Source organism: Pteropus medius, unplaced genomic scaffold (genome assembly GCF_902729225.1).
Source record: "Pteropus medius unplaced genomic scaffold, Ma_sr-lr_union100, whole genome shotgun sequence".
Classification (NCBI taxonomy): Eukaryota; Metazoa; Chordata; class Mammalia; order Chiroptera; family Pteropodidae; genus Pteropus; species Pteropus medius.
The window spans coordinates 1,642,137-1,657,881 of record NW_024340700.1 but is presented as its reverse complement, the minus strand read 5'-3'; the positions used below and the strand labels follow the sequence as shown (position 1 = coordinate 1,657,881).

Genomic DNA, 15,745 nt, shown 5'->3' with positions numbered 1-15,745 from the left:
ACGCTGCAGTAACTCTCTGCTTTGTCTGCTTTCGCATACCAACCACCGAGGAGGCTCTTGCTCCCAGTCAGTAACTCCGATGGAAGACTCGGAATCTGTGCAAGAGCACGGCCCCCAGGGAGAATGCTGCTCGCCGGGACGCTTCCCGGTGTCGGCGACATCGGCACCCACGGCGGATGCTCTGGTGAACAGGGAAGGCCCTGAGGTCGGCTTTCTCAGGACAGAAGGAACCAGGCCTAGCTGAAGCGGAGCGCAGGCCAGCGGACGAAGGCGCGTTCGCACCTACGCGTGGGACGGACTCGGGGAGGAGAGTCGGCTGGGGCACCGCAGCTCCACGCGAACGTCCGTAACTCCCCGGAGGATAGGCGGGCGGCCCAGACCGGCCACGAGCTCAGCGACTCCCCTCTCGAGGGGAAAAAGCAGTAACACCGAGTTAATAATTTATCTTTTATTGAAATTGTTGAATACCTTATATTACAGTAAATTTGATTGAAAAAAAAAATGAGAAAAGAAATCGATTTTTAAAAATACACTCATGTTGAAATCAAATAAACCAGCCAAACAGAGTACAAACCAAGGAATTCTGTAGGGCGGTCTGCTTTTCAATATATGACTACAATTGTGTTTATATACAATTCTAGAATAAGAGAAAAGTCGTTCGTTAAACACTTCGAGAAAGGAGCCGGCGGCGGGAGGGGCGGCAGCGCCGAGGCCCGACCTCGGCCCGACCTCGGCCGCCGCAGCTGGAGCCCGAGGGCAACGCGAGGGGCGCGATCCCCGCCTGCGGCTGCCGTGCGATCTCCGGAAGTCACGCACTGTGCAAATTAAGGCTTCTTATAGGTCGAATGGTTGATAAACACTTTTTTTTTTTTCTTAAAAAAATAAGCACGGTAAAGGTGGTATCATGAGAACCTGAAGAGATGGGACCTGTACCCACCCAAAGTGGGTAAAAGTCGTTTTCTCTGGCATCTCCATTCACGCATACACAAAATCAGTCTTTGGGTGGGTGGTTTGAATTCACCAGCCGGCGAAGGAAATACTGAAAAATGTGCTCCGTGCACCTAGGGCTGAACAGGTCACGCAGAAAGCTGCGGCCGTCCCTGACTGAAGGCATGCTGGCGAGCCGCCGGCCCAGCACTCAGGGACCCCGGCGCGTGCGGGCGCGCCCTCAAGAAAAAGAAAGCCAAGAGGAAGAGACAGAGGAAGTACTCTAACTCAGGATACATGACTGACTAGCTCAAAACCTTATATGAACCAACCCAGCACACGCAGCTTCCCGGCCGGCAGCGGATGAACCAGCATGTCGCCTCCTGTCGGCAGAAGAAACTGCTGGGTGGGTGGTTTGTTTTTTGTGTTTTTTTTTTTTATTTTTTTTTTCGCAAACCTGAGTAATTGTCAAAGTCAATAAATAGGAGGAGAGAATTAAATGCTAAAATATAATGGTCAAACACCCTACAGGGCCTAAAGCAGCAAGGGTTTTCCTCAAACACAGCCCTCTGTCCCCGGATGCACCGGCCCGTGCACGCACTGTGGAGCACAGAGCAGCTGTGCTCTCACACGAGGACTTGGGACGAAAACCCGGGCCCCGGGCATCACCCTTTGGCAACTGGCGTGATGCCTCAACCCAATGACCGAGCAGCCACAGGTGAGCGGCGCCTGACCACCTCACTCTCTCCCCCACAAAATTCTTCCCTTTTGGAACAGTTTTGTTAAAGGCAAAAATGACAGAAGCATCATCGAGTCGAAGTCTTATTTGGTTGGAGGGCCTGGCTGAGCCAGCGACAGACCCACGTCCCCTGCAGGCACCAGGAGCTCAGATGTTGAGGAGGTCCTCGTCGCTGTCATCGTGGAAGGACACCAGGCCGCCAGAGTTCACGGGCTTGGGTGGCACAGGCCGGGGCGTCGGCCTGGCCCCCTTCTCACCCCTCACCAGCCCCACCCTGTCGTCACCCGGCTCCCGGAGCACCTTCCTCTGGGGGTGTCTCATCTGCTGTGCGCTGTCCGCCCCGGTCCCTCTGGCCGAGTGAACGCGCACCTCCGGGATGGTCAGGACCTCGTCCTCGCTGTCCTGGTCGTCCCCGTGCAGGGAAGTGAGGGCGTCGGCCTTCACGGACTTTGTGGTGATGTGGCCGTTTTCCTGCCCTTCCTTCCCAGGCCGGGGGGCCGGCAGCTGGATCTCCTCCATCAGCCACTCGGTTTCGTTCTCGTCCGCCTCTTCCTCCTTGTTGACCTGCCAGGGCAAAGCAGAGCTCACAGAGCCCCGCCAAAACCCTGCCCCGCTCCTGTTACCCTCCTTCCATGACCCGCCCAAATGAGGGACCCTCCGTCCCCACCCACCGCAGCCACCACGGCCCCAGGTCCCCATCAGGGACAAAACCCGGGAGAGGAAGGCACGGGCTGGAACTGCCAGCTCCTGCTAAGGCCCAGCCAAGGCGCACAGTGTCGCAAGGGCAGGAAAGTGGCCTGGCTGGCGAGTCTGCGACCTTCCTACCGCTCATCCAGAACCGGGTGCCACAGGGGGCAGGGCAGGAGGGGGACGTGTGCTGAGGAAGAGCCACAGAGAGGACACATGTATGCATCCGAGGTAAGCTTTTTAGAAAGGCTTGGCAGCACGCACAGAGCCACGAGCATATTCATGCCCTTTGGTCCACAAGATGCCTCTTTTCTGGAGATTTATTTGAAGGAAACCATCCAAATGCCAAATGCACAAACTTTCCATTATGATATGTAACTTTTTTTAGAATAGCCAAAAAAAAGGCAGGAGCTGCCACGTAACCATTAAATGTTCTAGGAAATCAGTTGCAACCACGTTGTGAAAAACTTGAATTAAAAAAAAAAGACAGAAGTATGTTAGGGTTAAAAGCAATGGGAGATGACGTTTTTCCTTTCTACTTCAAATTGCCTGTGATGAGGATTTTCGATCATCACCAAGTGTTAACAACATCCCCAGCTCGCTATTGCGAGGGGCGAGGCGGAGGCAGGAAATTACCTTTGAGTATTTGTAGGACACGTCTGCACTCCGTCTACAGCAGTTGGTCAGCTTACTCATCACCGTCTCCCTGTGAGAGACAACAGTCACTCCGGGAAGAACCAGTAGCTTGAGCCGCCCACTGGCCAGCTGCTCCTAGGTGGCCCCTCCGGTCCTGGCTAAGAGAGGGGCTGCACCCCCCACCGCTGCCCCGCTCGGATGGGACGCTGAGCCCGCAGTGGCAGGGTTATGAACCAGTGCAGAGGCAGGAACGCTTCAGAATCAGAGCAGGATGCAAATCTCGCTCCATTCGCGGTTTAGCAAGGGCTAGAGCGAGGTGCCGCAGGGACACTGGGGTCCCCGCTTTTCCACGTGTGGATGTGATGCCACCACAGTTTCTGATCTCCGGGGCTGTGCGGAGACGGCCGGGGCCAGGTGACTAACCCAGGCCAGCTCACGCCCAGACCTTCGGCCCCAACCCTGCCACCCCGGTGGTCTCTGCCAGTAATTCTCGACAGCCCCTTGCCTCCAGCTCCTCTGCCTGACGAAAGAGGACGAGGGCCCCCGAGATGGCCTCCTCCTCCACCGCCAGCCAGGGCCAAGTGTGCACAGAGCTCTGAGCCCCGTGCCTCATTCACCAGCGAAATAACCATCTGCTGGACAGCCACACGTGATGACACACGAGCCCTTTTAGCTAGCAAAGGGGAGCCAAGAGGACGAGGCTGTACCTGGCACACAGCAGGCGCCTAATAATGCTCACTTTTAAGATGAGAAGGGGGGAGGGGAGGAAAGAGCAGACCAGCAGGAAGTCCGCTCATGACAGGTAGTTTAACGTCTGTCCAACTTCAAACACATCCAGAGACTGACGTCTTGGAAACGGGTGAGCCAGGCCGAGAGCCCACAGTGTCCGCCACGCAAGGTGAGACCTGACTCGAGCACCTGGGGCAGGTTCACGGCTCTGGTCAAATGGACACCTCGTCATAAAACGCAGACGTGTGAGAAACACACCTGGAGACCACGCCCGCAGTGCTAACAGAGCTCCAGGCCCGGGGCTCCAGGGAAAGGGAAGGGAAGGGGGGAAGGGAAGGAAATCCGAGGCCAGGATTCGCTCCGGCCCCGCGGCCACGCCCGTCCTCACCGTCTCTCCTTTTTGTAGAGCAGCAGGGTCAGCAGACAGCCCGTGAGCGCCACCAGCAGCAGGCTGAGGACCGCCCCAACGGCCTGGCTCCTCTCCGAGAGCCCCTTGTGCTCCGGCGTGTCCTCCTCGGCACTCGCGCCATCGAAGTCCCTGGAAGGAAGCCACGGCGCTCAGGACGCTGCCGCCACGGCGAAGACCGCAGCAACCCCAACGCGGGGAGTGGCGCTGACCGCCGACGCCACACCCAACACGAGCCACCCGCCGTGAGAACACTCTGCCGACAGCGAGCTCAGGCAGGAGTACCGGAAAACAGGAGTGCGGGGCACAGCACAGGCACCCCAAGGAGCCATTCTCCATTCAGGCCTGTTAAGTCCCAGGAGGCAGGGCTAGTGACAAACACAGTCGCTGTCCGCTCAGCTGAAATTTCACAATTCCAACCCGTGTATGGAAAAAGCAGTGTATTTCCATGACATTGAACATTCACGATACGAAATCGGAAACGTCTTCACTGACTTCTCTTTCTGCTCACAGAACTGGACGTTTGTGTCACGGCACCATGTACATCGTTCATGTGGCACCAATGTTTAGAAATTCGTTGAGACTTGCCCTACATCTGTGTTCCTGGAAAACGCAGGAAAAAGCTGACCTTTTTTTCTGGGCTAGCACCCATAGGACAAATAAGACGAAACTGATCGAAGATCTGGAAGGTGTGGTCTGGATCTCCCCGCACTGTCCCTGTCACTTTCTGCTGGCTGTGGGTCCCTTCACCATGAAAGGAAAGCAACAACGACACAGCAAGACCTCAGTCTCCTCCGACCTTAAAGTCTCAGGACAGAGAATGACAAGCTTCTGTACCATGGCAGCCGGATGCGACACAAAATAAATCCACGAGGAAAGCGGTTTATAACTTTTTGTTCTGGATGAGGGGCTCTAACTGGGACAGTGTAGCTGGGCCAAGAAGTGAAGGCCGCAGGACATGACAGAGGCAGGTCCCCCGAAGCCACACAGAGGCCCGGTCACCAGAAGCCCCTCAGAGCAGAAACGTGTACTTCCTGTGAACATCTGGCCTACAGATGATTTTCAGGATCTGTAGAGGAACTCTTCATTCATTCAAATGAAAACATATTTCGTTCACGTTAAAGTGACCTTTACCACACAGTACTCTGTGTTAAAACAGAAAGCTCTGCTGGGAACAGACAGGACACGGCCCCGCCTCCCTGGAGCCGGGGGGCGGTGGGGGCGGGAGAAAGATGCAAGCAAAGTGAGGGGTGCTCAGGGCCCGGGGCGCACAAAGGCAGAAGGCCAAGGCTGCTGGGGGTGACAGGGTGACAGGGTGCTGACGTGGAGTGGGTCAAGAGGGCGGGATGTGGACAACTGCTGAAGCTAGGCGCTGGCTACGTGGGGTTTGCCTCGGCCACTTCCTCCGGACTCTGTGGGTTTGAACCCTCTCCACGATAGAGCACCAGGGTAAACGCCCATATGAACTTACGCCTGAGCTAAGTTTCAAGAGCGGCGGTTGAGGTACAACTGGTAAGTGTCCATCCAAAGAGGAAAGTGACCGACAGCAACTCCTACCAACGCCAGGACCCCGCACTTACCCCAGGGGACACACGGCAGAGGTGTACCAGGAGAAGAGGTACTGGCAATCGGCAGTCTCATGGCTGAACTCAGGGATCCCATCCTTCACCAAAGGGTCGCAGTGGAAGAAGATGGTAGAAGACACAGACTTTGTCTTATCTTTCCCACATTTAGAGGATGAGGTAAACACCACGTCCAGGTCACCATCTGTCAAAAAAGAGGCATACATACCACAGCAACGTTAGCACTGACACCTCAGTAATGGGCCGAGTTTATCTTCAGAGCCTGTAAAAAGTTCGCATAGAGTTAAAATCAGACATGAGTGTCGTGCATCAGATGTTCCACGTGCACTCTTCTCCAGACCCCCTGGCACATATTATGGAGCCCCTGCCTCAAGTCAGTGTGCAGGAAAGACTTAAACCTCCCCAAAAAGAGGTCTGGCCTCTGTCCTCAGTTAACCACACGCTCTGGAGTGGAGGCTGGCCATGCAGTATCAGCCTACCTGGGGACTGAGATTGCCAGGTAAGCAACCAAGCAAGCAGCCAGCCAGCCAGCCAGCCAGCCAGCCAACCAACCAACCAACCCAGCAGCCAGCCAAACAGCCAACCAGCCAGCCAGCCGCCAACCAACCAACCAACCAACCAACCAGCCAGCCAGCCAACCAACCAACCAACCAACCAACCCAACCAACCAACCAGCCAGCTGGCCAAACAGCCAGCCAGCCAACCAGCCAAACAGCAAAGCCAGCCAGCCAGCCAACCAACCCAACCAGCCAGCCAACCAACCAACCAACCAACCAGCCAGCCAGCCAGCCAGCCAGCCAGCCAGCCAACCAACCAAGACTATGCAATGGAACCCCAATAAAACCCAAGCCACCAAGGGGCACTGAGCTCCCCTGACTGGCAACAATCCATGCACATTGTCACCAACGCTGGGTCGGTAATGCACCCCGACTCCACAGGGGGAGAACGAGGGAGCGCCTGGCTCCCCCGGACGCCCCTCCGTGCTTCTTCACGTGGCTGACTTTTAACTACACCTTCACGTAACAAACTATAACCGTGACTGTGACGGCTCGGTGAGTTCTCGCGTCCTCAGGGAATCACTGAACTTCAGGGCAGTGATGGGAGCCCCCCGAACTCGCAACTGGTGTCAGAAGTGAAGGGCCTGGGGTGGACTCGGCCCTCTCCCAACTCCCCAGTCGGCCGCACTCGGAGGGCCGAGGCGTGTGTGAGGCAGCCACGTCCACAGAGGCGGCCCCGAGACCCAGGCTGCTCGACTTGCTCTCACGACTGCACGTCGAGGCAGCATCCGAGCAGGGCTTTGCACCTGCGATCTCGATTGCGGGGCTGGTCATGAAAGTTTTAAAGCCCTTCCTTCAAGGAGCTTAAACATGTCACAACGATGGAGAAACGGATTACCTTGAACGTAGTATTTGGTTTTATCAGAAGTTCCAACTTTCCTACTGAAGTGCTGGTCATTCGGTTTGACCTGGCAGATGTTGGCTCCGGTGCACGCTGGATTTTTGGAGTTTGTGATGGAAGAAAGCTGGATTTCATACAGGTATTTGTCCCCATTCGTTCTTATGTCCCCGGAGGCACTGAATAGCCTGAAGAGACGAAAGAGGTGGCAGTGACTCCAGCAGCCCCTCAAGAAAGCCATTCCTTACAGACCCAAGGTGCGGGCACCACCCCACAGCTGTGGGACGCTGCGGGTCTCCCGCCACCCAGTCTGGGTGGTGTGTCCACGAGCCGTGGACACTCCGGCAGGTGCCAATTTCCTCCCCATCATCCTCCCGCCTGGCCCTGCCCTGGGCACAGCCAGCAGGCATGGTCGGTCACCCCAGCAACTGCCCCAGTAGATACTGCTGAGAAAGTGACTTTTTTTCACAAGCTGATAAGCCCCCAGATTCCTGATGAAAAATTGTTTCAGAAAGTCTGGGCTTCGATCCCTGGGTTTATTAGGAAGCGAGGGAGAACAAGTAACTTTATTTTTACTCGAGAGAATTCACCATCTTTGGCGTTAAAACTTAATAGTTGAGTAATGCTTTTCCTTGGTTTAAGCAAAACGTGACGACTACCTAGGAACAGTAACTAAAACATACAGCCTATTTACTGCAGCACTTCCCACTAGAGTGAAATCTGAATGGCTGGTTTAATTTTAAATATGTGGCAGTTCTCAGAGGAACACGTTTCACTTACTTAAAATAAATGTCTCCGAGGCTGATGCTCTTGCCGTTTATAGGGCTGGTGATCGTGCCATTCACCATCTGCACCTCCTGCGGCTTCACGGCGCAGGCGGCCCGCGAGTCCCAGCTGAAGTAGTAAGTGCAGCTGTCTACGTCGAACCTGGAAGGAGACGGCAGGGGCGCGGTCACATCCCGCAGACGCGGCCGTGCGAGGGGCTGCAGCACAAGGCCTCGCACCCTGAGGACGCGCTGCCCGAGAGCCCCAGGTCCCCGAGGAGACCCCCACCTCCCCGAGGAGACCCCCACCTCCAAGCCCGCCCTGGGCCTCTCGCGACGGGCAGGCAGCTCCGGGCCAGGATGGCCACCCCGCCTGCTCTCCTCGAGATCACAGGAGAGGGCCGGCGAGCACCCCCACAATGTGAAAAGCGGGCAAGGATCTGGCATAGTTTCCCTAAATTTAGGAACTGTGTAACATCTAAAAGCTGGACAAATTTGCTCCTAGATCTTTGAATTTTCATTTGACAAGCTTTAGACTCATGGAGCGAGTAAAGCCTTGGACAGTGGCTCCTGGGTCTGCCCTGGCAGAAGTCCAGCTCTGCGAGGAATCATTTGTTCACGCACAGCAGCTCACATGCTCCCCCTGCTGGCCAAACTCCCCCTTAGCACCACAAGCAGAACTGCCTGGGGAATTCTAGTATATTCCAAGAGCAATCCAGGTGCTGGCCCCACCTGTCCGTGGATCCCTGACAGGCCACCTGAACACTGGCCTTGGCTGGCACCGATCAATGTCCCTTTTGTTCTATGACATTCGAAGACGGAGGCCACTTAAATGCTGCTTCACATGGTGGCCTTGGTCCCAGCACGCTTCCTTGTGTGGGGCAGCCGTGCACGCTGCAGATAATCAGCAGCCCTGCACCTCCCCCCCGGCCCCAACTCTCAGCAGCCAGTCCCCTCCCTACTGTGACCCTGCTCACACGTTCACAAACCCCAAGTGACAACCAGAGAGAGAAGTTCTGACTTGCTCCCGGCACAGGCTCCACAGTCCCCTGGAGACCCTTGCACGCCCACCTCTTAAATGAAGGCCTGCCAACTGTCTTTGCACAGGTCAGTTCTATGACAGTGGACGTGGTCCTGTTCTCACCACACGGGTCACCTTTTGAGTAAGTTACAATGACTTTGTCGTCTGAAACACAAAAGATCGCACGGACGTTATTTCCAGTGTGTTATAAAAACCTTCAATGTCGCAAGTCAAGTACATGCCAAGAACCAGGACAGCAAACAGGTTTAGCATTCTGAAAATTTACCCCCCAGGTCACCTTGCAACCTGCTGAGCCCCAGTCTCTACTTTTATGCCCCAAATTGTTAAGACGTTAACAATTTGAGTTACCCCGACCGAGTCCCCGTGTGACTGCTCTGCAGCCCCACAGGAATGCCCGCACACGCACCTGCGAGCCTGGGTACTTCACCCCCGCTGGGGCAAGACTCGGAGGGAGCCTCGGCATGCTGCCTGCCCCCACCCCCCAGCCACGGCGCCTGTGACCGCCCAGGGGTCCAGGCCTCACCTATGACATCCAGTCTCTGTGTGTGGACAAGCCCCAGGACCTGCACGTCCCCCGACGCGCTCTTTTTGCAGATGCTGGCTCTGTCGGAGCAGTCCAGGGGCCCTTTGTATATTTTCTGACACAGATTTATGTAGTACCTATGAAACGACACAAAGGGACGAGGCAGGGGAAGGTCAGTCTCAGCCGACGCGTTCGGGTGCAGCGCCTCTGAACGCGGCACTAAAACGGTTTCCTGACAGAGAGCCCAAGTGTTGACAGACAAGGCACTCCGCCCAGGCATGAGGACAAATCTGGAGACGCCGTGGGGCTGAGAAGGGCTTTCGAGTTGGGACAGGCAGCAGCCCAACCCTGGTGAGCTGTCTGCCTTACTCGAGGGGCCGTAAGGGCTCCAAGTCCACATCCCCCTACAAAGCGAATGCTTAGGGGTCAAGAGTGCCCGGCGGGGCAGGTGCTGTGTGCGGGGAGTCGTGTGCGGGGAGCCGTGTGGGAAGCCATCCGTACAGCTAACGAACGCCAGGCCACCACAGCCTAAGGAGCTTGTGCCGAGGAGCTGAGGGAATGAGCCTCCCAGAAACCCAGCACCCGATGGCGCCCTCCCCAATGCGGACCAAATCAGACCAAGGGGACCTGGCCGACAGCCTCTCTGGGCGCTGAGGCTCCGTTCCTGTCCACCTCTGCCTTGCAAACCGTGCCTGACACCTCTGGGCTGCCCCCGGGAGCACAGGGCACCCAAGCCACCCTACGCTCCAGTCTACACGGCAGTCCCGCCTCTAGAGTCAGAGGCGACGCACCATGAGCCCCCTACCACCAAGAACCTCCGGCTCCCGCTTACTGACACGGTGGCGAGTGACGGCGGTACTCACGAGGCGCCTTGGTGCGCGAAGAACCAGGACCCGGTGAGAGAGGACAGCAGCCGCAAATCGTAGGTTCTGTGATTCTGGATGAACTTGCACTCCATCTTCTCCGGAGGGCAGACGACTTTTGTTTTCCACTCGAACGTCACCTCGCACCCCCGGGTCTCACTGAAGACCCGTGGCCCCCCGATGTCGGCCTCCTCATCACACTTGAAGATGATAGAGGACGTCCGGTGGCTGTTTGCTGGGGAGCGGCAGGCGGGAGAGCTGTCAGGCCTCACCGCCTCATCCCGCCCCTGCCCCTGCACGCCTCCCGCCCCCTCCGTTTACGGGCACCCGCTGCCCGGCACTGGCTGCCCCCACCTGCCCTGGCCAGATCGCGCTCTGTTTTATTCGCAGACATCTTAACCCTGAAGAGACCGAGTGTCTCTCACTGTTCTCCTTAATAACCCCGCAGCGCTAGCCCAATTCCCCAAAGACAGCTATTAAAATTCGGTTCGTGCACAAACAACAAAAAATAAAGTAATGATTAAGACACCCACAACAACCTAAAAATGTTTGAGTATCATCCAACAAACCAGGAGAAAATTCCTGCCACGACAAGCCTCAAGACTATAGTAGTCCCTGACCAATTTAACATTCATAATTCCTTAATATATATTGCTTTGTTCTCTGATCCCGTACAAGAATTAAATAACTTTTCCCCATTTTTCTCATCTCACGTTCCTCGGGAACTCACAGGAGCTTGTGCCATACGCACTAGTAGGATTCTCTCATGTCACCACTGTCTAAACATCACAGGCACAAGTGAGCTAAGTCTGGCTCACCGTGAGACCCCAGCTCCTGGCCTGTGTTTACCATGGAGCAGAAAGCCGACGAGAGACCCCTGCTCTTCCTGATCACTCTCCTGCCGCCCTGCAGACCCATGACAAGCAGGAACTCTGCAGAGGCATGAATCTCAATCACCAGTGCTGAAAACTGGTGTGTGGACACAAACCTCTTGAGCTAGTGAGTGGCCGAGCTACCCACCCAGCATGTGCGTGTGACCCCTGCTGTGGTCAACACGTGGTTATGCAATACACGCCCTGGAACAACTCAGAACGTCCTTTACGAAAAGCAGCCCCGATGAGAGAACATGACACGCGATGGGACTGCTGCTGTCACTCGGCGAGCCGCACGGTCCGAGCCCCAGGCGGCGAGGGCGGGAGCACAGGCCACGCCCAGGGCCCCAGACCCGCGCCCAGACTCCCCAGACCCACACCCAGACCCCCAGACGCACGCCCAGGGCCCCCAGACTCCATTCCAGACCCGCTTCAGCCCTCCCCAGGCCCCAGGCCCCCCAGGCCCCCAGGCCCCAGGCCCCCAGGCCGCGCCGACTCACAGTGCCTGCAGAAGCCCCACTCGTGGTCGCGGTCGTAGTCCGCGGTCGTGGCGCACCACAGCTTCGCCCTGCTCTCCACGACGCACTCCTCGTAGCTCTTCCCGCGGAACGTGAAGGGGAACACACAGGGCTCACCGTACTCGGTTTCTGGGAAGGAGGACATCGGTGTGATGCACACGCCCAACACCACACCGGCTGTGCTCCCTGGTGCGGGCACCGAGAGCTGCTCGGCGAGGCCCTCCTCCAAGCGGTCTCCCCAGAACCAGCCTCGGGACCACCCGGCCGCCCGCCAGCGTGACCAGCGGTGCACAGGCCAGTGACCAGCAGGGCACAGGCCAGAGTGAGCTCCGAGGCCTGAGCCCTCGTCCCCGATGGCTGGACGGACGCCCACGATCCAACCTGAGGGCCCGGCACTCACAGGGGTCGGAGCCTGGTTCCCAGCTCTCTCCCACTGCCGGGCCTCGTCCCGTGCTCCCAGTAAGGTAAACGCCGGCCCACTGCAGAGACTTACCTGGAGGACAAAGGTCTCCATTGGCATAACTCAAAATGACAGCTTCGTCCTGGTGCCTGTAATCCAGTCTCATCGACGCCAGCCGTCCGAAGGACGCCCCCTTGGTCTGGGAGAGCAGGCAGACACCCCCGTCCTTGCAGCCGCCTTCGTCCAGGCCCGCCGCCGCCGTGCACACCCCCACGCTGTAGGTGCGCGAGTCGTGAGTCACCTGGACGGACAACAGCACGCGTGGCTGTGGACAGGCCTCCGGGTGCACAGCGCCACCACTGCAGGGAGGTGGCGTGTGCAGGAGGAGCACGGGCTGCGCCTGCGTGCTGTACCCTGAGCCTCGGACCTCACCCTCTTACCCTCCAGTCCCAGCCTTCCCCAGGAGGGCGACGCCCTGCCCGCTCCCTGGGCATCTCCCTCCGACCACGGACAGGACCCACGCCTCCCTCTGCCCCCTGGCCTGCCCCGCCTGGTGGCAGCACGCACTGCTGGCCGTCCTCAGCAGCCGGCCTACAGCAGGGGGCCACCTGTGAGACCTCCAGCTGCTCATCCCCCTTCCTGAAGCCACGTCTCCCGCCTGCGACACGGGGATGTCGAGGACATGATCAGACATGGACCTTGCCGTTCTCGCCCACCCTGCCCTCTGCACACCTGTCGGGGGGCCTATGTCTGGCCAAGGTCTCCATCACAGGACCCAGGGCGCACAAGTCAGGGGTCACCTCTCATCGGCTGCTGTCCCCAGGGTCTCATGGGCACGACCAACAGCTGTATTACTCAGGATATCTAGGTCACAGGCCCAGAGATCTGGGGTCCGCCCGTCACTGACCGAGATGCCCACGGCCTCATGGACACAGAGAACAGCCCACGCCATGCGGGCTGGTGGCAGATGGGCCCAGCTCACTCAAACACATCTCAGTCTGGGGGACATCTAGCTCCCTATGGCCATCCTCTGTGGTCAGCAAAACAGCCGCCTCTCTCTCTCTCTCTCTCTCTCACAGCAGGGCTGAGCAAGGACTGGAAGTCCACGTGGCCTCTGCCAGCTGCCCCTGACCTGGCCCCGCCTCTGTGTACGTGGTAATGAGCACGTCCCGAGCTACCTCCCGTTCAGCATCTGTGATATTAAGGCCCCCTGCTGACCTCGCTGGGTTATTTAACCCTTACAAAGCCCTAAGGAATGAAACACCCTGAACCAGGAGGCACAGCTCGTGCTGGGAGGGACTGGTTAGCCACAGGACCCAGAAGCCCCGACAGGCCGATGCTATACCCACGCCATGCACTGCCACAGTGGCCACGTGTCCGCTAGGGGCCACAGACATCACAGTACCTCGCGCACAGTGAGCATCAGCAAGAACCCAGGCGGCCGCCCCCGAGATCACCGGGCGTTACCTTGAAGGTGTTCTTCGAAAGGCTGGACAAGTTAAAGCTGTAGAGCAGCTGCTCGTCCGTCAAAGAGCAGCCGTCCTCCTTCACCTCGTCGGGACAGACGAGTGGAGTCTCCCACTCGAACACGAAGTCGCAGTCGCTGGTCCTCAGCAGCTCGGGGGTTCCCTGTTCGGAAGAAGAGCACGAGCCTTGGAAAACGGCGTGACTCAGGCACAGGTCCTCGCCCTGATGTCCAACCTGGGACCTGCCACCGGGGCTGCAGAAAGCGGCCGCTGCCATAGCCGCAAACCTCCAGCTGCTCCGGGGGACCCCCGGCGCCCTCCCTCCAAAAGGGAGGGACAGTCACCACCAATGGAACCACCCAGACGGAGCTCACTGCTCCGCTGGGCAGCCTGCCACACACCGGGATCCCTCGCCACCTCCAGGCCGTGCCCTGTACTTAGGGTCTCAATGCTCCATGCTACCAGTTCGAAGAAGGAAAGGGGAGAAGTCTTCAAATGTCTCTCAGTGTCATGACAGAGAAGTGTGTGGCACCGAGACCATGCCACTGCGAAGTGGGAAACCTAGTGCTTCGACGCTCACAAGCAGAGCTCCAAGCCACCCTTTCTAGAAACGAGACGTCTACAGTAAGGGCAAGACATTCCACAGCCAGGCGTTGCACGGGCCAAGTACTTTCAATCCATGTATTTATTCCCTTGCCCAAGAACAGCCACAAAAACAGATGAGGCAGCTGGTCGGGAATTTCATTTGTCATTACTACTGAGAATCTTTTTTCCTAGAAACTCAAGTGGAATAAGTATTTCCACTAAAGATAAAAACCACAGGGGAAGAAAAATAGCTTTAAAATCTTTCCAAAGCTGGAATAAATATTCAGCGTGAGAGCCCTTGTCTCTAAAAACATGTAAACACTGAACGGTCTCAAGGAGCAGCTGCTCTGAGAACAAGCAGGAGTCCAGAGCACGTCCACCCGTGGGCCTGCCAGCAGTGTGAGCACGAAGCGAGCAGACGCGGATCACCTGGCGGTGTGAGCTTACGCGGGGTTCCTCGTCAGACACCCACAGAAACACACGCGTGTGTGGCGCACACACACATGCATGCACACAGGCGCGCGCGCACAGTGTCGTGATCAAGCACATTCATATTTCTGCAGCTAGAGGTAGGAATATTCGCATTAGGTGGGACAAACACAAACCACAAGTAGCCTCGGTCAGTTCACGTCAAAGGACTAAGTTCTCTAAGCCTCATGGATTTCAGGAGCACAGATTAGGGGCTGTCCAGCTGGGTCGCCTGGAGCAAAGACCTCTTCTCCTGAGCAGCAGGCAGGGGCCTTGCTGCCACTGCAGAGCTGTGTGACACCAGGCACATCACCCAACTGTTCTGAGTGTGGGGGCCGTACTCTCCTAATTCAGTGAGAGGGGCCAAGAGAAAACATGCAAAAGAAACTGTAACAAAATGTTACTCATTATAACAGAAGCCAGTATTATTTTTTAAATGCACACGAAACAAATTAATAACGTCCTCAGAAGTCACACGCATGGCTTTGCTGGACCTGCTTTGGTCCCGGGGTCTTCTTTCATTTGCTAACGTCTGAATTTGAGGTGACTATGGCTGCCGAAAGTCTGTCAGACTTCCCAGTAAGAATTAAATCAGCAATGTTAGTTAGAAAATAGTGTCGCCGTACGCCAACATTAACTCGAAATAGATTAGAGACCTAAATATGAGACATGAAATGATAAGTTGCACTGAAGAAAACAAGTATTAAACTCTTGGACCTTGGTTTTAGAGAAGATTTTATAAATTTGACCTCAAAGAATAAGAGAAGTAAAAGCAAAACAAACAAACAAACAGAACTATATCAAACTAAAAAGCTTCTGCACAGCCAAGGAAACAAAGGAAACTAACAAAACAAAGAGGCGACTTTCTAAATGGGAGAAGACATTTGCAAGCAACGCCTCTGATAGGGGCCAGTATCCAAAATAAGGAACTCAAATGACTCAGCAACAAAAAAACAATCCAATTAAAAGATGGGCAGAGAACCTGAACAGACACTTCTCCCAAGAAGACATATAAATGGCCAACAAGACATATGAAAAGATGCTCAACTTCACTAGCTATTAGGCAAATGCAAATCAAAACCACAATGAGATACCACCTCGCACCCGCCAGAATGGCTGTCGTCAGGACAAGTAGTAATGAG

The 15,745-nt window shown here is 56.4% G+C and overlaps 1 protein-coding gene across 1 annotated transcript in view; it reads right to left on the bottom strand.

The window, feature by feature from the left end:
• Positions 1 to 837: 837 nt before the first annotated feature.
• The window catches only part of IGF2R (insulin like growth factor 2 receptor), a 108,146-nt gene continuing 93,238 nt past the window's right edge, over positions 838 to 15,745 (bottom strand). The window contains 10 exon segments of the mRNA XM_039881137.1: positions 838 to 2,230; positions 2,990 to 3,059; positions 4,107 to 4,256; positions 5,705 to 5,891; positions 7,103 to 7,290; positions 7,883 to 8,029; positions 8,938 to 9,052; positions 9,432 to 9,568; positions 10,295 to 10,529; positions 11,667 to 11,813. Of these exon segments, the coding sequence (XP_039737071.1) occupies positions 1,814 to 2,230; positions 2,990 to 3,059; positions 4,107 to 4,256; positions 5,705 to 5,891; positions 7,103 to 7,290; positions 7,883 to 8,029; positions 8,938 to 9,052; positions 9,432 to 9,568; positions 10,295 to 10,529; positions 11,667 to 11,813 (1,793 nt within the window). The 3' untranslated portion in view covers positions 838 to 1,813.